A 23,870-nucleotide genomic window follows, 5' to 3' on the forward strand; every position below is an offset into this window, starting at 1 on the left:
TGACTGTTTTATATTCGGTGCAGTGTGGTCATACGAGAGAGTTAGTCCCATCATTTTGAAATTAAGTCAAGCAACTTGTATACTGTATTAGGTTCCATGTTTCATTTCATATACTGTATATTCATTGTCATAAAAAATAAGAAAGAGAGAGGCGTAAAGGATAAGGCAGTTTATTGGTTTCCTGTAGGCAAAGTGTGTTATCATTGTTAAATATTTTTAATTTCACATTTAATTTTGTGTCCCAAATAACGTACATTTGGGCTGTGTAACAGGAAGGTAGTTGTCCAGTCAATTAGCTCTTAACACCTTTACAAGTAAAGATTCACAAGGGGAACTTTCTAAGTCACTAAAAGTGGAAAATTTATTCAGACAGATTTTCACATGCAAGGTTTGTACAAACTGTCAGAGATTCACAGCATGACCAGAAATGTTTTTTGTTTTTGCAGGGGGGATAACCTGTTCTACTGTCAACTATAGAAACTCTGGATCAGTGTTCATGGAGATCGTATTTCACTCAGTCATGTCCGCTGGCTCTCCCAAAATTCTTGGTTGTATGTTGTAGCATTTTATTGCATCAGCAGCTTGTTTGCAGATAAGGAACAAGAACCCAAAATAAATCAACAATTGCTTATTGCTTAGTTGTTGGGATAATAATATCTTAGTAGTTTTCAGTACCTTGCAATATTTTTTTTTACTTTTCTTTCACCAATTTCCATTACATTTTTTCTGAACAATAAATTACTTAGAACTGAAAGGGAGAATACATTACATTCTCAAATGAAAAATAATAATGTTGGACTTTTAAACATTTCAAACATTTAACGTAAAATAATATGAACTTTCTCTCCTGGCTAAATATAAATAAAGGAATTTATTTTATAATTCTTTAACTTTTTACACACATGACCAGGAGAGGGCTAATGACACAAAATGTATATTAGACTGTAATTGAATAAGTAAAATATCTTTGAATATGTATTTACAAAATAAAAACATAAAAACATATATTGGACCTTGTGATATGTGCCAGTTGTGTTTTACTATTACTCTGCAGCATTTGTTAATTATAATTTTACTAGTAGCCAATATGGCCTAAAGGCAGAGGCAGGCGTTACTACTACGCACTAATATGGAATACACTTGAAAACTACAGGTGCAGATATTTAACAAGCAAAGTATTTTAATCCGTGTGAGTTTTGCAGAGTCCCACAAATGCAAGTGTAACATATTCTCTTTTAATGACATAAACAAAAAACAAGCACAAAATAGAAAAGAAGAAAAGGGAAGCAAAATGTTATTTAGCAGGTTTAGAAATTAAGCAACAGGCTGAGAGGAGTTACTAACACAAAACACATATGTTCTTGCATAAGCACACACATTCAAAACTCATTATCCTCCTCTACTTTCAGTCTTGGTGACAGGTCTAAAAACTAGAGAGAGTAGTTATTATTTTCCCTGTTAGTCAGCCATTTGCATGGAGATCAACATTTTTAAATTGCTCTGTTAAATGGTTTCTTTGAGACCATTTCTCTCTAGTATTTAGAATGCATTAATAAATGTAAACTGAACAGCATAATTCTCCATCTAATCACAGTGAAAATGGCGGCAGCTATGAGATCTACTTTGTGATGCATTATTCCGTAACAGAAATAGACTGTAACTATTTACAGAACAAATGGACAAACATTTCTTTTGCTGTCTTGCGCTAGTATTTGTAATACAACATTTTTCATTGCATATGGAAGACATTTTTTATTTAAATATCTTAGGTGTCCCAAGAAATTAGGTAGTTTAAAGGCAGAATCATGCTCAACCACTCTCTGGGAAAACTGGATGGGAAAAAAAAGGATCCTTCTAAAAGGTGCAATATTTTCCACATGTATTCAAAACTAATGCAACTACCAACAGTCACTGAGTCTCATTTATTCACTGTGTCATGCATATTCCTAACCAGATGCTCATGCATTTTATTAGCCTGTATAATGCAAACGTGCTTTTCAAATAAATACATATTGTTTATATTAAAATAGGATGCCCACTCTCATCTTGCTAAATGAAGCAAACTAAACCTTTCTTACACACCTTATAAAATGGAACCATTTGTAAAGGAAAGTTGTTTGTCTAAGTAACAGGTTTGATAGCTCATAAATAGTCTATAGTGTTCATGTGTCTTATGTAAACAATCAAAAAGAATGGTCAAAAATGATTGCACCTTTATTTCTGTTTAATTTCCTACTTGCTCTGTTCTTCAATTTAATATAGTATTCTATAAGAGGTTCTTTATTACTAAAACAGAAGTCTCATCTTTTGGGAAGCTTTAGGTGGGAGGGGGAGAGGGTGTGATGCCTTCAGTCTATTTGGATCAGTTTGTCAGTAAATTCACTTTATCATATGACTCTATGCTGACAGTTTTCCAGAGTTGTCAGTTTCCTAGCTAATCACTATGTATGTTACAGTAGCACTTGCATTTCCGATAATATTTATTTGCAGTCTCTGTTGCCCTGCTGTTATTAATTGTAGTATAGTGTTTAATCTACTATTAGATTAGAGCATTATAATGCAAAGCTTTGACTGGCAAAGAGCAGAGATAACTTGTCTTATATTCTGAAAGCAAAACAATTCCTCTTATAAAAGTAAACAGTATTTTTATGAGTACTGCATCACAGGGACAGTTAGTCAAGGATCTACTATACCACGAGCAAAAATGGGGAATTGCTGTAACTCTTGCAAATCATACATTCAGTTGACACCATTAATGCAATGCACACAAAGCCAAGAAAAATAAGAGATAGAGCAGTTATGCAAAAATACTGTGGGACAGCAATCACTGGGACATACAAAAACAGTTTCAACATAACATAAAGGCACCATTGATGTCTTTCTCATTTTGAAATACTGTAAAAAAATTGCTACATATGGCACATAACACATTTGTACATATACTTAATTTATAAAACGTTTCCTGTTTTCTACTTGCGGAACTGTTAAAATAAAATAAATTGTTTAATTTAAGGTGGAACACTTCATTATATAAAATAAAGTTTTACAGGTGAATCTGTTTTATTTGTTTTATACAGCAATAGGGTCTTGGTTAGCTATTACGTTGGACAGCCTTGATTGTAACTCTTCTTGTGTTGAGAACCGGCTAGTTGGGTTAGTCCTACTGTCTGCAAGCCGGTATGCACTGGCTGACTCTAAGCTAGTCGCCAGGGGGTTTTGTATACTCAGGAAAGGTGTTTCCTCACCTATTCTTTCATCTTCTGTCTCACTCTCAGATATACTGATCTCAGAGCTTGTGTCAGTGTCCAATCTTAATCTATTGGAAATGTGGCCATTGGGTTTTGTTCTTTTTGCCCTCCTGCTGTTGACTAGTTTCTTTACAGGCTCCAGGGCTGGCTCGTATTCTTGCGTAGTTTCATATTCCTCATCCTCCACTATTCTTAAAGGACTTGGCGGCAGACTGCTGCTATCATGAGCAGGATTGTGATGGTAGGAATTGTACTGCTGATTGTAGTGGTAATGGTGATAATATGAGTCATATCTCTTATCTCGCAGTCTTGGAGGTGACACCAAAAGCAATGGTCTTTCTTCTTCTATAAAGGGGCTGACAGCCACAGAAGGAACTGATACAGCTAAGCTAGATACTGGTGGAGACATCTCCAAACAAGGTGATTTTGGAGAGATTGGAGTCTGAAAATCCACAGGTGACATGCGAGCCGGTGTTGTCATTGCTGAAACATATCTATGCCATGAAGAAAAAACAAGAATAAAAACAAATCAGTCTGAATAGTAAAATTATATTTACAATCTGTGTAGTCAATGTTATTTCTAAATTTATGCATAATTATCACTAATGTACAAATTAATGTAAGGAAATGTGAAAAAGCAAGCTCCATGGAAAAAGAGTATCCTGCCATACCCAAACCAGGGAAGGCCTAAGACCGGAGAGGTCATTTGTGCAGTCCTCTGTGTGGGCCCCACAATCTCTCAATTGCCAAGTAGAATCTTGCACCATGTTCTTGATGATTTCTCTACTCTGCATGCGCAGAGCTTTCGGTATATTTCAACTAATCCATTTTCCCGCTGGTTTTTGCAGCACAGACACTGGAGAAGTAAGTATAATATATACAGGGCTGAACTGGGCCACAGGTGTGCAGGAGACTCCCTGGTGGGAACCCCAGTCCCTGCTTAGGAGTGAGTAACTTGGTGGAACAGGATCATGGATGAATTTGGGTGCTTGGTTCATTTCTATGGAAACTAAACCAAGATGTGCCCTACCGCCAAACAAAGTGGGGGTTCTAATCTACATCTGTCCCCTCCATTTTAAATGGGCTCTGTTCTATGAATTTATCTATAATGGTTGGCCACATTCCTTAAGTTTTGGCCCCTACCATTGCCTTCCCTGGTGGGCCCTTCATGCCCCAGTCCGCCATTGAATGTATGGTCGCAGGGTGTGTGGGGAAGCAATCAATTGAACGTCTGTCGGGATCCCGGCAGTCAGGATACCGAAGCCGGAAACCCGACTCCAACTGAAATACCGGCAGTTGGAGTTCTGAGCACCAGCTAGTTACCCCTCTTGGGTGGAGGTCCACGCCACTACCCCGAGGGTAATAGAAACCTGTGGCGACCAAAGGGGGGAGCCGCTGCGCTCGCCGCTGGGATGCCGGCTGTCGGGCTCCCGGTGTCGGGCTCCTGACCGGCGGGATCTCGTACTGATCCCGGTGTGTGATGTGGCCCTCCCTGGATGCAGGGGACTGTGTGTACTGTACACCTTGCATACAGTTTAGCAAGCAGAAGAAATCAATGTACTTTGTTGTACTGTACTAGTGTTTAAAAGAACATTTATAATTGTTGTGAATCAAGAAATGTGCCTCTGCAATAATGTTATTTTTGTCAAATAAAGTCAAAGATTAAAATGAAAATAAAAATCTATATTCTGCAATTATGCTATGTGACAAGTTCTCATACTGCGATCTCTCTGTCTCATTATTATTGGAATAAAAACAACATTATTCCAAAAAGCATCTTTACAGATAAATCTTTAAAAAACAGAATTAGCCCATATATCCTTCACCACGCAGTGTTTTTTCGCTCACATGCTGGGCCTATTTTTCCACTTTTTGTGCTAGTCACCTTCCAACATCAATAGCACAATTTTTTTATGAGTACCCAAAAAACATTGGGATCTATTTAATAAGCCTTATAGAGAGAGATAAAGAGGATGGAGATAAAGTACCAACCAACCAGTTCTTAACTGTCACAGCCTGTAACATGGCAGTTAGGAGCTGATTGGATGGTACTTTACCTCAGTCCACTTTATCTCTCACCAAGGCATTGTAAATAGACCATATTGTCTCTTGTTGTTTTTCAGAAGACTTACATTTTTCAGAAAATATCATTCATTTGTTAATACCTCCTCATACATCACGTGTAAAAAAAAATGTCTATAAAAAATACAAATAAATATTTTGTCGCTCTTGTAGCAGCATTCCACCTTTCTAAAACCATAAAAAGCAGGATTGCACATGTGGGGTTTGATGAGAAAATATGGACTTGAAAGTGATAATACATATCTAATGGGACATCACTTTTTCAAGCGAGGGTGTCCCCAAATGATACAGATGGCAATAATACATATAGTGCCATTCTCCATACTAATATTTTCGCAGAGGTAATGAACCTACAATAACTGATAAGGAACCACAGTGTAGGGGGTTATTGGGCCTTAATCACACTTATAACCAGTAAATACATATCTCTAGGTGCGAGGATGGAGACAATAGAAGACTTTCAGTACCCACAACCATGCTCTCCAATACATTTTTTTTTACTGCCAGTGCAGGAGTAGCTTCCCCTACCCCCCAATATGTCATCATCACACCAGTGCAATGATGTCAGCCTCATGCAGTCTAATCCCAATGCCCCATCAGTACTGATTACCAATAGGGACTAAGGTTGCTATGGGATTTTGCCCATAGCAACCATTCAGATTCCATTTCTCATTTATCTAGAACATAATACCTGGAATCTGATTGGCGGCTACGGGTAACATCCCATCTTAAATAGAACTCCCATCTTAGTAAATTTACACCTTAGTTTTGTTTTTAACATTTCAGTCTGAAGGATGAAAGGTACAGTATTTGCCCTTTGTATTTTTAATGCACATATGGAGGACAAATCCTTCTTGTCAACTACACAGAAGGGGATAAACAGATAAGTTAAAATGCAACATAATTAAGCAGTTTGCTAAAATATATTTTTTTATTGTTACTAAGAACATTATTATTGCCGCAACATTAAATTTGTTCACATATCTTTCTGCAAAGCATTAAAACCCAAGTTACTTGTGTCTTTAGCAAAGTTATTCTGGACGTAAATACACACTACTATCACTGCATATTTTCCAAACCTCTGTAAATTTGTACACACTGTGGTATAACTATTCTCATGTTTGCAAAATAATGTATTATTTTTAACTACAGCATCTGCATAATCCCACCTTACCGTATTGCTATGCCTGTGTTCTTCATACAGGGTATATCATACTAATACACGTGTCAGTTTTCCTATATATGCCTTGTGTCCCTGTATGGCTTATATCCCACAGTGTAACCTTCCTAGTGTGTCCAACATGGCTGCCTCACCTGGTACATTCTTAAATGGGAAGGAAAACACATTGACCTGACCGTTATGGTGGGACCCTACTCCTAGCATTAGTGTGCTACAACCAGCCATTTTATGTAATCTCTTCTAGGTGTAACCTATTCCACCCAGAGTAATCCTACGTAGTGTACCCATGATGGCTGCCTCATCTGGTACCTATTGTGTGTGGGATGGAAAACCCATGGAAGTTATTGCCTAATAAGTCTACACCAAACTCTGCAATTATACTTATTGTGCGCTCTAAGGTTTTGCTATTCTTAATTATTTCTGTATAGTTTTGTACTTGCTGTAATTATAAAACCTCTGTATAATGTATCATGTTTTTGATGTCTGCAAAGCAACTTTGAGTCATATGGGAGAAAAGTGCTAAATAAATAAAACTATTATTATTATTATCTTTAATTTTTACAAATTCTTTAAGTTTCTAAAGACTGTATTATTCATTTTTTGCATTATTTTTATTATTTTACATAATGCATTGTTAAAATTACAGTATTGTGTGGCATCAGATTTACTACATATTGTATATACAATACAGTACAGACAACCACATTTGCAAACAGATGCATGTACATTTCTTGTGTGAGTGTGAGTATGTGCAGTAAATCCTGGTTTGGTCTTTCAAGTGATTTGTCTCACAGCACAAAGGAGCTGATGAAAAGTTGTATGTATAATTTGGAGCAGAGAAGGGAAAGGTGGGACATGATAGAAACTTTCAAATATACTGTATCAAGGGTTTTAACAAAGTCCAGGAGGGAAACATTCTCCAAATGAAGAGAAGCAATAGGACACAAGGACATGCACTGAGACTGGAGGGGCGGAGGTTCAGGGGAAATATGAGGAACAATTACTTCACAGAAAGGGTAGTGGATAAGTGGAATAGCCTCCCATCAGAGGTGGTAGAGGCTAAGACAGTAGAGCAATTTAAACATGCATGGGATAGGCATAAGGATATCCTTACAAAGAAATAAGGATCAAATAAGGTTTGAGATAAAAATACGGTAAATAAAGGGGCAGACTAGATGGGCCAAGTGGTTCTTATCTGCCGTCAAATTCTATGTTTCTATGACATGTAATGATGGAACTCTTGATTTGGTGTGAAAGATCTTCAAAACCACATTGTATGCAAATTGCATGAACACTGCTTTACAAAATGAGAGAACATGTATTACCTTTCACTATGGGGTGAATCTCTATAGGAATCTGGCGTGTCCCTTGCATGCCTGAGATAACTGCAGTCTCTAGGACCTCCAATGCCATTGAGTCGTCCTCTCGGCCCTGTTGGACTTGTGTGTCTACTGTTCTCTACTGATGACGTCACAATTACAGAGTGACTTTCTGAAATAATGCTTTCTGACTGACCATTACTCCAGCTATCAAGAAAATAAATAAAAAGCGTCATTACAAGTGCTTTGACAATCATTTTAACACTGTGTACACATGGCATATCATATATGATAACTAAAACTGTTAAATCAATAAATTATGTTGACTATCATTATTTCACATATTATTATCAAAATGTAGACAAAATATCTATACAAATGTATATTCAATATAATGTAGAGTTAAAACCTGAATATAAAAAAACAACAAACTAACTGTACTGTAGCATGTACTGTGATTTGTTTCACACTGAGAAATGATACTTACAGTATATTAATATTACGCACAGATGCAACTATTTTTGTGTTATCAGTTCTGAAAATTTCAAGCACCACTCTTCATTTGCAGCGCACATATTTTTATTTGCAACATTTAATACAAACGACTCTAAGCTCTATGGGATATAGACATGCTCTTTGTATTTCCCTGTAATGAATATTGCTTTGTATTCTGTATTTTGTAAATTGTAAAAATGTAGCAAAGCACCATGTTAACATTCATCATGTCTACATGATTAGAATGTAGAAAAAACAGTCCTGGTGTTCCAAAGATGATACTCCTTATTTGGCAGCTCTAGTGGTGCCTTCTTGGTCTGGCAGTCAGTTGATGATAACCTCCGGCATACAGCAGTGAGTACTACCACTAACCCTAATCCTGACCCCAACCTTCCCCCTAGTACCTAACTCTAGACCTCCCTTTAGAGTCTAACCCCTCCTCCTGAAGCCTCTCCCTTATGCCTAACCCTCCACTCCCGCAGCCTAAGTATAATGTCGTCATTCTGCAGAACACTGCAACTCAGGACCACTATGTGGCCCCTCCTCACCTCTGTCATGAGAACACCAGGACCAATGCCTACTACTCCTCTGTCCAAGAACATCATGACTGCCCGAGACTACTCCTCAAGCTGAGCAGGGAACTGAGGGGCGTGCACACCAGTACCAGACTTTGCTGGGTCATTTCCATTGGACATTAGTGTGCTCCCCACATTCTCACACCCACCTGCACTGCTCTCATGGACCAGGACATTTATAATTTTCACAAAATAATGTTAGTACAGTTTTCCTGCAAATGTGTTTTTCTCTTCTCTTTCTTCTTACAGCGTACTTCCACCCTACTGTGTGCTATTCCTGTAATGTTTACCGCCATTGGCTGCACACCCTGCCAGCAGTAACCTACGCAGTGCGCCCCACATGGCTGCCTCGGATGGTTCCTCCGTGGGCAGGGTGTGCTTCATTTGGATCTTTCCATGCAGGGTATAGCATACTTCAACACACGTGTCATTTTTCCCACACATGCATTTGGCCCTTGTATGGCTCATCTCCCACATTGTTACCTTCGTAGTGCGCCCAACATGGCTGCCTTATCTGGTGCGCTTGTAGATGGGATGAAAAATACATGGACCTGATGGTTTTGTTGGAACCCTACTCTGAACTGTAGGACTCTGCAATCTCCCCATTTTGTGTTATCTCTTCTAGGGGTGGACTATTCCACCCTGGGTAATCCTACGTAGTGCGCCTAAGATGGCTGCCGCACCTGGTACCTTGTGAGGGTGGAATACACAACCCTTATAGGTTATTACCCAAAATGCCTACACCAATCATTCATTATGCTTTCTGTGTGCTCAATGTTTTTTTTATGTCTGTGTGGTTTATCTTTTGATATATTACTTAACTCTTCTGTATTATGTGCATTGTTTGAGTTCTAGTTGGCGCCGCGGATGACTGCCTCAGTGCTGCTCTGACAAGCAGCCTTCGTTTTTAGTCTTACATGTATAATATGTCTAATATGTCGAGTCTATCATACAGTTGCAATGTGCAGTATGAACTCATATGTGTAATGTTTGTAATGTATGCTACGTTTTTCCCCTTCTTATGCTATGTATTCCCCCTTCATGTTGCTGCTTGGCAATGCATTGTACCACAAAAAATTCCTAATGTACATGAGTACACATGGCCAATAAACTGATTCTGATTTCACATGCTGTCATTTCATGCCTAAGTCCGACATTGGGCACTCTACATGGTTCACTGTGATTTTAGTCAGCAGGCAAGTCCCACTATAGAGAAAATGGCTGATGTGTGAAACTAGGCAGTCTCCTTTTATAATATTATTCTGCATTTATTGTATGTACCTCATACATCATTGCTGCAGTCACTCCAAACAGCTCCTTTAGGCGCGACAGGACCTGTGAGTCTCAGTTAGCATTGAGCATCTTTTTTGACAAAAATGCATCTTAGTGGCAATGCAATGTGGCTAGGAAGCACCAGGCGACTCTTCTGATTCATTTGATATGCAACACTTGTGTATCTGTGTGTGACTGGGTCTCTGAATCTGCACATGATGGTACCACAATGTAGCAACCACAGCTTTATTTCCAATATGAGTTCTATTGTGCTTTGTATATAGACTCAGTCGCACACAATATATGTGTCACATATCAAATGAATAAGCATGGTCTCCTGGTGCATCTCATTGCAATTACAGTAAGACACATTTTCAGCAAAACAGATGCCCAGTGCTAGCAGAGTTGCACGGGACAAGGATGCTTACTTGCACCAGGCATCTCCATGCATGCAAGGCATATAGAGGCTGGATGTATATGGACATATCTGCATATTAGCAATTGAGATACACTAAAAGTAGAGAAAATTAATAGAATGAACAGTCTACTCTTCTGTATTAGTATCTGGGAGATGGATGTTTGCTTTGATCTACTGTAACATGTTACCATTTATGTCATATATATGTGTAATGGACTCATTCTGAAATGTGAGAATAGTACGACCTTATCCAGATAACCATAGCCAATAGCAAGTCTTGAACAAGGTGAAAAAAGCACCTTTCTAAATGAATTTAAACATTGATGGTCAGAACCAGAGATGAATATTAGGGAATGGTGAGTTTATGATGTTACATCAATATGAATCAGATTATATTGGGCATGTTGGAAAATCTGTTTGGTAACTGTATTTGACTATGGCCTGCATGTGCAAACAGGCTCCAGTTACAGTGCAAGTTATTTAGTTGCTCAGCCCAAGAATTACCTAATTGCATCCAATTCTGCTAGCCACTCAGCCATTGTGTAGCAGTATCATCATTTTAATGGCCAAATTAAACATTAGCGTGTTGATGATATAAGAACCATAAGACAAATAAATCACTCTAAATCCTCATGGTGGCAGTTATTGATGGATAATGTTGCTCTTTCAATTACCTTAATTTTTTTTTTACGATTTCCTATACAAAGGATCCACAACTGTATCAGAAAGTCAAACCAATATCTTCCAAGTGATGACAATATAATCCATGGTAAATGCATAAAGCTATATAATTCCACAGTTTGCAGGTTGTAAACATAATTACACATACAGTAATGTGTGCTATGATATTCTTGCTTTAAAGTGAAATAATAACTTTACAATTTTGGATATCAATGCTCACTTGTTTTTGAAGCTCCAATTGGTATAGTAATAGCAGACAGAGTTACAGGATGTCTTTCCTAATGCTAATTTCAAAGATGAAAGGAGAAAGTGTACAAACCTGTGACTTGGTGTTTGGGTAACTGTTGTTGAATGATGTGTTGTTGAAGTATAATGACTTGTTGAAAAGGATGTTTCTGTTTCCCGCTCAATGACATGTTCACTGGATATAACATTCTTGGAAACATATTGCTGCAAAAGTAATGGAAAAGTTTTCTTAATTTTTTTAATTATGAACATGAAACATAACACGTACGTCTTCAAAAAAATTGGTTTTAAAGTATGAACTCTAGATATATATATTTTTTTACAATGACACACAATTTTCTATATTAGGTCTATTTAAAAAAACACACAAATACATCGTTCCCTTAGTAAGCTGCAATGCAGTAGATCACCTGACAGTGTCTTATATTGCACCAGCACAACCACTAGGCTTCGGGGTTACTGTCCAGGGTTAATGATGTATTAAGTACCGCCACAAAGACTTGTACTCACATTATCCTGGCTGGGTTCAGCTTAGAGTTCCCTACACAGTCCCTACAGAATAAGGCTATAGATGTCAAGTGCACCTGACACCAATGAGTATCTTAATTCATGTATTTTTACATCTATGTTTACACAATTGACTAAAAGTGCAGATACTACAGCAGAAAAACAGTCAGCATGTATGATTTTATGAAACACGCGTAATGTTTCTATGTGAAAACAGTGACTGCAGCTAAATTTAGATTGTTCTAAACGGTGGTTCTGGGAAGATTGGGAGAGGTGATAACAACTACTTGTGGGATGGGTGCACATGTATGTCTCACTTTATACAAAAGAATGAGATTTCGTTTTGGGGAAAAATATATTTTAACGTGAGCTGGGGGGTAGATAGGGAGGATTGATAGGGCTTTCCTAATTTATGGGTCACAAAAGAGTTTTATTTCTACAATAAAATAATTTTTCATAATCAACCTCCAGAAGTGGTGAAAAAAAAACAATACAATAAAATATATTTCATTGAGCAGTTACTACAGATACACCTACATTTACCATCTGGACATTTTCTTGTGGTGGATTTGGATGATGTGGCCCATTTGCCATGTTGACCATATTGTTCCTTTCTGAGCGATGGCTTAGACGATCCCGCAACTTTTTTCTCTGTTTCCTAAAGATAAGTTTAAGATGTAATGTTTAGTATTTTACTTGTTGACTTACAACAATTAATACGTAATGACATAGATTAAAAATGTTGTACACTTTTATGTATAGAAAATTCTATAATTTGAAAAAAAATTACTTTCAAATTAGTGGGAACAGTCTAGACATTTACATTTCTCAAGCAAAAATTAGATTGCAATTTTTGTTTGGTTAAATAGCTGACTGTCAATTTAGTTTACACTTGTTTGCCAGTTTTACTATATCTGACTTATGTGGATGATTTAAATTGCTTTGGTCTCATCCACTATTTTCCTGTTTACTATTTGAGTTAATCTAACCAACTTTGACCTAATATTAATATCATTAAATAGTATAATAATTAATTGGCTGAATATTAATAACATATTATGCTATGAAAGCAGATTTAGTTGGTGTGATCAGACATCAATAATTTTATCTTTAAATATTTATAGAAAGACAATATTTGTAACAGTCATTTTCTGATTTACACACTCAAATACATAAATATATACACATTTAAAAGTATATAAAATAAAAGGAAAGTTTACTTGGTTTTGCAGTAGGCCACAACACACATGATGCCAACTACAAGCAGAGCAATACAGATGCCAGTAATGGTCAGCACTCTTTTCTGGTACAATTCCTCGGCTTCTAGAGAGGTAAAAAGAAAACAAGGATGCATTCAAATGCTAAGTTCATCATGAGCTACACTCAAAGCCCCAAAATAATATTGCCACATCAGCCCAGTAAAAATAAAGAGTAACGGCTGGATGTATTCTAATGTTTTGATATAGTCATGCTTTTAAATATCAGAAATGTGAAATAAAATTTAATAAATGACATACAATCTTGAAGATCAGGAAAATCTAGACTTTCCATTATACATACTGTACATACATACAATATATATATATATATATATATATAGAGAGAGAGAGAGAGAGAATGACCCTTACACACACATATACATATATCTAATTTTAAATGTTATATACAAATTATTATATTTTTATAAATTCAATAAACAAATACTCTGACAGTGATACATGAAACATGGAGTTTCTGATGTAGATCCTGTGAAGGCACCATTTACATTGTTTAAAAAAGAGATACATTGATGTGATGTATTTAAAAATAGTAATAATGGAAAAAAGTGGCAGAAGAAAATCAATAGATACAAATTTCCGGGTAATAAAACAAAGTTATATTAATGTTTACCAAAATAGGTGGCAAAAAGGCAAGAATATTGGTAAGAGAATGAATATGTAAAGAATAATAATGCTAAATAACTTTGAAAAGACTAGGATTATTTTTTTTTCCAATTGTTCAAATATTCTGGCATAAAAAATAATTTGTGTGATAACAATATAAAAATAATAATAATACTAATACTAATAATAATAAGAATAATAATAACAACAACAATAATAATAATAATAATAATAATAATAATCCTCATCATCATCATGTAATCCCAAAAGGAAGAGTTTTCATTGTAAACTTCCCATTAGCTAAATTAGTTTCCTTCACATGAACTCCTCAGAAAAACATCAATTTAAATAGTTGATATTGGCTTGCAATAACATAGCATTTAGGCAAAATAGAAACAAAATCTATGAAAATTAATATTTTAGGTAAAGTAGAATTTCTCATTTACAATGTGCACTGTATTTTAATAAAAATTAAGCTAAAAGTAAAAGTGTTGTTGCCCACTGCAACTAATCAGATGCTTGCTTTAGTTTTCTAATCTGAACAATAAAAGTAGTAGGTAGAATTTTATTGTTTGATATTGTCAACAGAAATTTTCTTTTTTTTCATGAATACCACATTTTATTTTGTAATACTAATCCTGAAGTCAGAGGTAACAAAAAGTTACAGTAACAACAAAGGTGGGAATTCAATTGTCAGTGCTGGCAGCTGTCTTTCACGGAGGTATTCAATTATTGCTCCTGTCAGGCGCAAGCAACTACCAGCACTGGCATTCCAACTCGTGTCCCCTGGGTAGGCGAGCTGAAATGTGCCAAAATTTACCTGTTTGGGAGCCCAAGTGGCACTTTTCGTGATTGCACCCATTAGTTTAGTCAGGTTTAGTTGCTTTACCCAACTAAACTCAGCACTAATGGTATGATAAGCGTGATAACCAGCATCAATTGAATATCGCCCTTGCAATTTCCTGTTACATTAGATGGGAGATTAGGCAACGATACAAATTCAATTCCCCCCTTTTAAAGTTCAAAATAGTGATACAATAGCCAATTTGATGCTGTTAAAATGTTTTACTATTAATTTCTTTAATGGTCGGTGAGCTTCTAGAGCCAATATGGTTTCATATATTATTGTACACATGCTAAATGGCGAACAGCAATACCACATGTAAAGGATGAGTTGCATAGGTAGGTATTGTATGCCACTAAATTAAATACCTGCAACTTAAATGCCTTAAAACTGAAATACTTAATTACGTATTATGCCTTAATTAATATGTCTTGTTTTCTTTTGTGTGTAGTATAGCTTAATCATTTATTTCTTCTCCAGACAGTGCACAGTAGATCAATGATCATTTGCCTTTCCTGCACCTATTTCTTTAAAATAATTTCAGTGTATATAATTGAGTTGCACTGTACAAAAAGATCAAGCATTAATCAAGGTAAAATAACCTAGCAGTAATGTGATTTCCTGGAAAAGAATTGAAATTGACAAATCAATCCTTCCATATAACTGTAAGAGCTTAAGTTATGATTTAGACAGACAATTGTGAGAAGACTCACAAAATACATAAAATTATGTACTAAAACTGCTCAAACCCTAATCTCCATGACTGTTGCCAGTCATAACCAGTCAGATTTGTGTTTGAAACAATGTGGTGCATGTATGGACAATTAATGTAAAAATATGATTAGTTGATGAGTAACATGTATTCTCTTTACTGAAATCCAGTGTGCATGTGAAATGTCTCATGTATTAATAATCACACTCATTTTACGTAAATGTATGCATTCTCAAAATGGCAGCCTACACAAAATCTATAAAATATGAGGCTAAATGCTTATACTACTTTTTTACTTTAATTAGCCTTTTAAATATTGCCAATATAAGTATAAAATGAAGAATACATATATATATATATATATATATATATATATTTGTTTTTTTTAAATCTACTTTGTTTAACAGCATATGACTAATATTTTAAATGAAGCTGGATCTAACATTGTAAATTAAGGGAAATATTTTGCATTTCTAAGCAACCAAATACATATTAAGTCTAGAAAATATGAAATAATACTATATGAAGTCATTAAATTTGCTGGTGAAGCTCTAGTTGCACTTACCTATAGGGAAATATATTATAAAATATTTGCTAGAGTAATTAATAATATTACGTGTCTCTACTTGATTGAAAGTTTCATTTTAAAGACATAAGGGAATCAATTTTACTGCGTATTTCACATCCTTGAACGTTGCTAACATTTATTTTGAAATCCATATAGTCAAGTTATTAGTGTTTTTGAAACTTAAAACAGTATAAGAAAAATCCCCATGACCCATGTTTCCTGAATAGCCTGCAGGCATTAAAATACCTTGAAGTATATGTATGAAAAGTAGCAAAAGCAGCAGAAATGATTCCTTTATGCAAAACTTGGTCAACAACAGTATATTTTCGATGTTTTATGCTTTTTAATTTACGGAATAATGGTAGAGTTTTTGTTTGTCTGGGGTGGGGGTTACCAAAATATTGCATGGGCAATTTGAAATAAGAAAACAAAGAGGTCAATGTGATTATTTGACCTTTCTGTGGCATCAAATGTTTCTTTGATATATAATACTAATGGTCTGTCTGCTATAAAAATTTAAATTTTGTACGGTATATATTTATAGAGAATAGGTAATCTGTGATAAAAGAAAGATGTGCTGTACTTCACATGTCAAAAATAGTATCTGCTATGTTTGATTAAACTAATTAGAATTCATTATAATGTGTGGTGTTTGAAAGAGTTTCTAACATTAAAAGTTAAATGCCACATATTTATATCCAGTCAACTTTAAGTCAAAGTACAGCATTTTTCTCAAGGCACAGAGGGTGATGGTCATAAAAAGTATAAATATAACGTATTTGGTCTTCATTCAAATGAACTGAATAATGGTTTCACCACTACCATTACAACTGATATTTTGCACTTTTACCTAACAGTGGTAGTAAATTAGAAGATATGTTAAGTACCATTCCTAATTAAAAGTAGTTTAAGATACAGTGCATCTCTAGCATGGTTACGAAAGTATTGCAAGCCAATGTCATGAACATGAAATATACAGTTAACAAGGTATGAACATTTTCAAACAAAAACGAAAAGCAAAGATTATTAATAAAGTGAAAGAAGAAAGCTTGTACTAAGGGAAAGTTGCATTGATTATAAAAAACAAAAAACAAAATTAAGTGACAGAATTAGAGGAAAAAAACTATGAAGGACAGGCAGAGTTAGAGTGGGATTTTATAGAGGAAAATATAAGGTTAAGGGATACAGGTTAAGGAGTCAACTGTAGGCCTGGCACAGCATGCTTGATACTGGAAAAAACAGAGTGAGGAAATGCTTGAAAAAAAGGTTGAAGCAGAATTGAAGGGATTTCTCATACAGCATAACCCCTGAGCTAGTCTTAGTGATGATGCTTGCTTTTTATCTATGCCATCAGCTTCTACTTCATATATGTGACTGAGAAAATAATTCACACATAATGGCAGCTGATGGCAATTTAAAATGTATTGCTCACACTCTAAACTGAAGTTAATCTGGTATGTTTGATGAACTGATAAACCCAATAGACAAAATTAAGATAATTAAAAACTATAATCTACACAATGAAATGCATGCTATTGTATTTATACAATGGCTCGTTCCTGCCTTCCAGAGAGGCAACTCACCCCAGGTGGTAAACCAGTGAGGGATGAAGAGTTATAATATTATATAAAAGTTAATAGCACTTCTATTTACTTCATCACTGGTTTGCTTATAATCATCATCAAAGTCATTGTATATTAAGTGATTCTGTAGTGCCTGACATACTGTATATAACATGAAGATGGAGAAGGCAAATGGATATACCATACCTCCCAACATGATCCATTCCAGGAGGGACAAAATGTTCTCTACCTGGACTTCCTTTTTAATTATTGCAATCACCTGTGTTGAAATACCTTTCTTATCAATTTAAGCTAAACACAGGTGATGCCAATCATATATTAAGAAGGAAATCCAGGTAGAGAGCATTTTGTCCATTTTAAAAATGATTCATGTTGGGTGGTATGGCTATACAGCCATTCAGTAACCTGTTACTGAACATCTTCTGCATCTTTATAACATTCCAGAGGGAAGCAGTAGAGGAGGAAGTAGTGATAAATGACAAAGGTAGCTGGTTACAGGTTGGATGGTATAGTACCTTTGCACTGAACAGCCCATGTTATTGATTAGACTAATAATATCTATAAACAGTGCCACGGAGCTTGACAAGCTATACTTCCTAAGGTTAATATACCAAAAAGACATTACAAAAGTCATAAGACTTCTATGAAATGCATACCATGTACTGTACATGGTAGCCCTTTACGCAAATACTCTACATACTGGGCTTTTAGAGTATTGCATGGTTTGTACCAGCACAGCAACCTGTGTAACTTCTTGCCACATAAATCAGTTTCCCCAGAATTTCTGGATAATCCAATTATAAGATACAAAGCTGCAAAATGTTAAATATCATATATATTTTGGAAACCCATACAAATCTGTTATCTGAAAACCTGACATTTTTAGCATCCTAGATAGCATCCTCCAATCTACAGTATATAGCCATGGGGCCTAGATTATGATCACATTATAAACAATCTGCAGACAAGGTTCATTACTTTATGTGTGAAAAATATACATTTGTCAAATCAGAAAACTTCTGAGGTCAAGAAAAGTCAAGTTCCTCTAGTTTATTCAATTATTTCATTCCATTAACATTTTGGACTAAAATGACATTATTATCATGATAATTATTTGAACTAGGAATATATTGGTTATATAGTAGACCAACCTTTTCTAGGATTTTCAGAATTAAGGTTTATAGGAGCCTAAATTAAAAAAAATGGCATTCCACTTTAACGTTTAACCTTGAAAGCTACAGGCTCATCAGCAGCAATTAAAATATCCTGCAGATTACTTACTTTCTTAGTTATTTAGGTTTGAACCATAAACTGCTTAAAAACAACCTAATTAGCAAGTTTGTAATTTGGAACCACATTAGCAAAATATTGTACTGTCTGAGGCTGCTCAGTTATTAATTTGGAATGATCAGCATACAGAATGTTCCAAGTCAATTTTGATTTGGCAGATTAGAAAATCTGTAATGATACTTACTCTAATTTGTATATGTATGAGTGTGTGTGTTTGGGGGGGCATCTGGTGAACTAAAAGTAGGCAGTGCCACATATAATTGCATTCACATTTTTGTCTATGCAAAAGCCATAAATTTTTTATAATTGTCTGTAGAGAATTTTTCAAAAATTGAATCCCACAGCAATGCTAGACAAAAATAGGTAAATAGTGTGTGTACACTCTAAAAATCTAGGCTCAGCAGATCTGACATTTATCAATAAAGAATAAAATATATGAAAGATACAATAGTATATATATATATATATATAAAGGTAAAAAGGTTGTCAAGAAGCATTATATGAAGAAAGCTTTTCAGAAAAGACATAACAGTTGCTGAACAGTTGATTTGAATAAGTATATATTCAGAAATTTGAGAGAAAGGAGAGAAAGAAGTTCCTTTGCTGTGCACAAAGGATCAGTATTAATATTAAAAATCAATTCTTTATTAATGTATATTTTCAACGAATGATAACATAATCTTTGATACTGTAACCGATCTTAAGATTTTTAATTTGTATTAAGTACCCATAAAGAAGTCCAAAAATATGGATGAAACTTTTTTGAAAACATTTCACTGAATTCTGAAAAACTGTTTTCTAATTTCCATCCAGGTTGTAATCTAATAATATGAAGCATTATTATACTATATTGTTTACATCGGATTTCAACCTGACAAATTCAAGTTCATAAAAAAAATAATTCATCCTTTTATGTTATGACTACTTTAGACAATTGTATTAATGTATTATAATATTTAATTCTTGATTTAGGTGCTCGATGTCGATACAGAGCTATGCTGTTATTGCTTTAAATAAAGATGTTAAAAAAATGGATCCATATTTCTTCACTTCTTTTGGGTATGTAATACATATTTAAGATTATGAGACCACAACCTTCACAATAGAATGAATGTCTTTTGTTTTTAATATACATTAATAAAGACTTTTAATATTAATTAAACAGCATAGGAACTCACATTTTTTATCAAATTATAATTTAGAAAGTCTCATCTGAAAAGTAATTATATAATGTCTGATTGAATAGTTTTTATATTTTAATGCTGGCCTTAGGCTGCAAGATTTCCAGAATGAACCAAACAAATGGTAGCGAGGCTGGCCGATGGTATGATAATATCTGTGCTGCAACAGACTGAACAATGTATGTTCACAATGTACTGTTCACTGCATGGTATTGGCAGAAGGACAGTCAGGACAATCAAACATGTTTGAGAATCAGATCAAACAATCCAGACCACTTTTCTGCTGTCAACAAATTTTGTGTGATTATCGTTCAAGTAGATACACTGAACGATAATTGTCCAGAACTATCATGTATTACATGTATTAGTTGCCATTTTGTCATTATTTCTGTTATTCATTGCAGCACACTAACACTAATGATCATTTTATACACACTTTTCGCATAAACATTATGCTATGAAAGTAACATGATGACCTTCCCATGTGCTATCTCTTTGCTTAGTATTATATGTGTAGCTCAAATAAATGTGAGCTTTGTTGGTGTTAGGCAGAGAAGTGGTAGAACTGGAGGTAGAATAAAATGTGCTTAAAAGCATGAAAATTATAAATAATCTTGAAATATATTGAAAATAAACAAAATAAAGAGAAAAGAGAATGAAATGTTGAGAACAATGATAAGAAGAGCATGCAGGAATGTAATATGTGGATGGTGGGAATGAAATTTAATAAAACGTAATAATAAAAGGCAAGAGATACTGATAATAATCATAATACTCTGATTCACTGTCATAGTATTTTGTACCATAAAAACAATAACATTACAGTTATTTTATGAATTTCAATTTCCATCCTTCACTTTTTGAAATAATGTATTCTGTAATGAATACATATCTCTAAACATATCTTCTATAGTTTGGCATCCTTCTTATTGTGGTGATTATAGCAAAGGGTGAGGACTTAGTCATAAGACAATTGTTGTTAATAAGATAATGAGCAAAACATTACACAGGCCCAGACAATGAAGTCAGTGCTTTAATTCACTTTTATACTCAATTGTGTTCTTAAAAACCTCACATTTACATTAATGGCTATTTCAGTTTTTCATGTGTTTCAATTTCATTTTTCTTTTTTCTAGTTTTTTGTTAATAAATGGTTGGTGAGTCTAAATTTTGGGTATTGTCTATCAGTTCAGTGTTCCAAACATGATCTATGCTTTTGCAATAAACTAGGTATAAGTAATAGTCAAACTCAGTTTAGTATAAGTGCAAGCAAATAAAATAGTGATTTGAATCTGTTCTAATGTTAAACTTTATGAAATATAAATATCAGAATCCAGACATCTAACAGAACTGTGTTATAGCTGTATGATCCCTTACAAAGCATAAGGAAATTGGTTAGGAATTGAAGGAAAAAAAGAAGGTTTTAAGCTTTTAGGCTCTAATATCTGCAGGCTAAAAGGAATGATTGGTCCATACCCATAAATTCAATTCCAAGATGCTCTGCCAATGCAGAAAGTTGACAAAAAGAAAGAAAAGGGAAAAAGTTTCAGAAAAGAGCAATACACTGTACTCTAAAAACAAATTGTACATGAATATCATGGCTACTCTTTGTCTGCACATTGAAACAAGACATGTGATGCATGGTAAATGGTCACTTCAAGTGTCCATGTCTGTTTTTGATTTTAAAATTGTAAATATAGACTTTATATATCAACATGAACACAGGAAGAAATCTGAATGTATACATATATAGATAAAGGGAGAAGATCATTAATATACAGTATTATATGATAACATTTTAATTCACACTATTCTATTCATACGGTCAAGTGATATTACAGTGTTATATAACAAACTCTTACACGCTTAAGATGTTTGTCTAGGATTATTTTCTATCAAAATGGACTATTGTATTATTTAGATTTTGGGTTTATTTATATAGTTCTGTAATTTTTTTAAAATTGCTAAAATAGATAGAGAATAGTCTAAACAACAATTTTTCTAATGCAAAATTAGGTTGTCCTATACTTGAGCTATAATAAAAATGACACGAGAAATAACCTATAGTAAACTATCCTATAGTAAAAAAAATATATTGTATAGTACTATGAACATACCATTAAAATAAATATATACTATAATATTATTTATTTATCATCTAACAATTGTATTAAACTTACTAAAAATAGTGTAAATAAACATATACTGTAATACTGTAACTATAACAGCCAAATGTAACAACAAATAAATTATATATCTATATACATATCTATATGTATCTGTATATATATATATATATATATATATATATATATATGTATATATGTGTATGTATATATATATATATATAGCTTTTGGTCTTCAATCAGTAACACTTTAAGGCAATACAATATATCCATTGGCATCCATCCAGATTTCTTCCACAGACAGCCATTAATAAGAGCCTACATTGACATTGCTAATTAGACATTAGTTGCACAAGAAGCTTGGTTAGTGGCATGCCCATGCATACATATTTTTGCATTTATGCCCATTTCTAGGCAGGACGTTTAGCCTAATAAATTAATTTTTAGAAGAAGTGATTATGCAGATTCGATTTGAAATACAGTCTGAAATTGATCTGCATAAGTAGATTTTGATTTGGCTGTGTGGCTTAACGAGATAACATGCTGAGAAAACATGCACTGGTTCTTTAAATCTTACACTAGGGAATACTAAATTGGTGCTTACTATTCACAGATACATTTGTGTTCAATGGACAGGAACATTCTGTTTTGTTCATTACCAGTGTCACTAAGTTCTTCCTATACTTTGTAGCATATTTTACCCTGAATTTACAATTCTGCCACTGCATTGTATTCACCCAAGGAAATTCATACATACGCAATGAAATGTGAATGTGAAAATGCTCTTTTCTATTTTTTATGGGTTTTTTTTATTACTCTAACAAAAATATACAAATGTGTCCTCATTGCTGTAGTCACACCAAACAGCCCATCTCGACACGTCAGGTCCCGTGATACTTTGCTAGTGTTTTTGCATCATTTTTATTATAAATTGCATCTTAGTGCAATGCGACTAGTATACACCAGGAGACTGTACTTATTAATTTCATAAGTGACACTTGTATATCTTGGTGGAACTGAGTCTCTGAATCTGAATATGAAGTGCTGCAATGCAGCGGTCAAGGCTTTTTTCAATTGCAAACTCCATTGTGCTTCATATAGAGACTCAGTCACACACAGATATACAAGTGTTGCATATCAAATTACTGGTGTGCCACAATCGCATTCCATTGCAAGTAAGATGTAATTTCAGCAAAAGAAGATGCCCAATGCTAGCGGAGTTTTCTGGGATCTTTCAGCTCACTTATGCCAGGCATCTCGCATTGCATGGCGTATTGAGGCTAGACGTATGAGGACACATCTGTATATGTTTTTTAAAAATACGTTTGTATTTCTAATTTTTATAATGGCCTAAGAGATTTTTCTCAGGCTATATGCTATCAATTGCGGATGAAATTAATGAAGCATAAAACTAAGCTATTATTCTCCTATTGCTTCACTGACTGATCTATATTTGATTTGAGTGGTTCTTTTGCACTAGTGTGATGTCCCCATTGCTTGTGCCCAAATTGCTGGTTATACACTGATTACCTGGATAAAATGATGCTTGCATGCCTCACCAATTATCAAATAAATTAAGAGTGCAGTACAGTATATACAATATACTGTATCAACCATAATAAATGCTTAGTAAATGTGGAAAGGCTATGTAAAGATATAT

At 34.5% G+C, this 23,870-nt stretch overlaps 1 protein-coding gene across 6 annotated transcripts in view; it reads right to left on the reverse strand.

Annotated features, from left to right (window-relative positions):
- Window positions 1–154: 154 nt before the first annotated feature.
- Window positions 155–23,870, reverse strand: part of NRG1 (neuregulin 1) — a 125,473-nt gene continuing 101,757 nt past the window's right edge. For 3 of the 6 annotated variants that reach the window (XM_063920007.1, XM_063920004.1, XM_063920002.1), the window contains 6 exons: window positions 21,561–21,584; window positions 13,244–13,346; window positions 12,561–12,681; window positions 11,590–11,720; window positions 7,836–8,036; window positions 155–3,742 (listed from right to left, as the gene is read on the reverse strand). In XM_063920007.1, coding sequence (XP_063776077.1) covers window positions 3,070–3,742; window positions 7,836–8,036; window positions 11,590–11,720; window positions 12,561–12,681; window positions 13,244–13,346; window positions 21,561–21,584 — 1,253 coding nt within the window. In that variant the 3' untranslated portion in view covers window positions 155–3,069. The remainder of the gene's footprint in view (window positions 3,743–7,835; window positions 8,037–11,589; window positions 11,721–12,560; window positions 12,682–13,243; window positions 13,347–21,560; window positions 21,585–23,870) is intronic. The other 3 variants (XM_063920006.1, XM_063920005.1, XM_063920003.1) reach the window with 2 other exon arrangements.

The sequence above is a fragment of the Pseudophryne corroboree genome, chromosome 1, assembly GCF_028390025.1.
Source record: "Pseudophryne corroboree isolate aPseCor3 chromosome 1, aPseCor3.hap2, whole genome shotgun sequence".
In the NCBI taxonomy this organism is placed as follows: Eukaryota; Metazoa; Chordata; class Amphibia; order Anura; family Myobatrachidae; genus Pseudophryne; species Pseudophryne corroboree.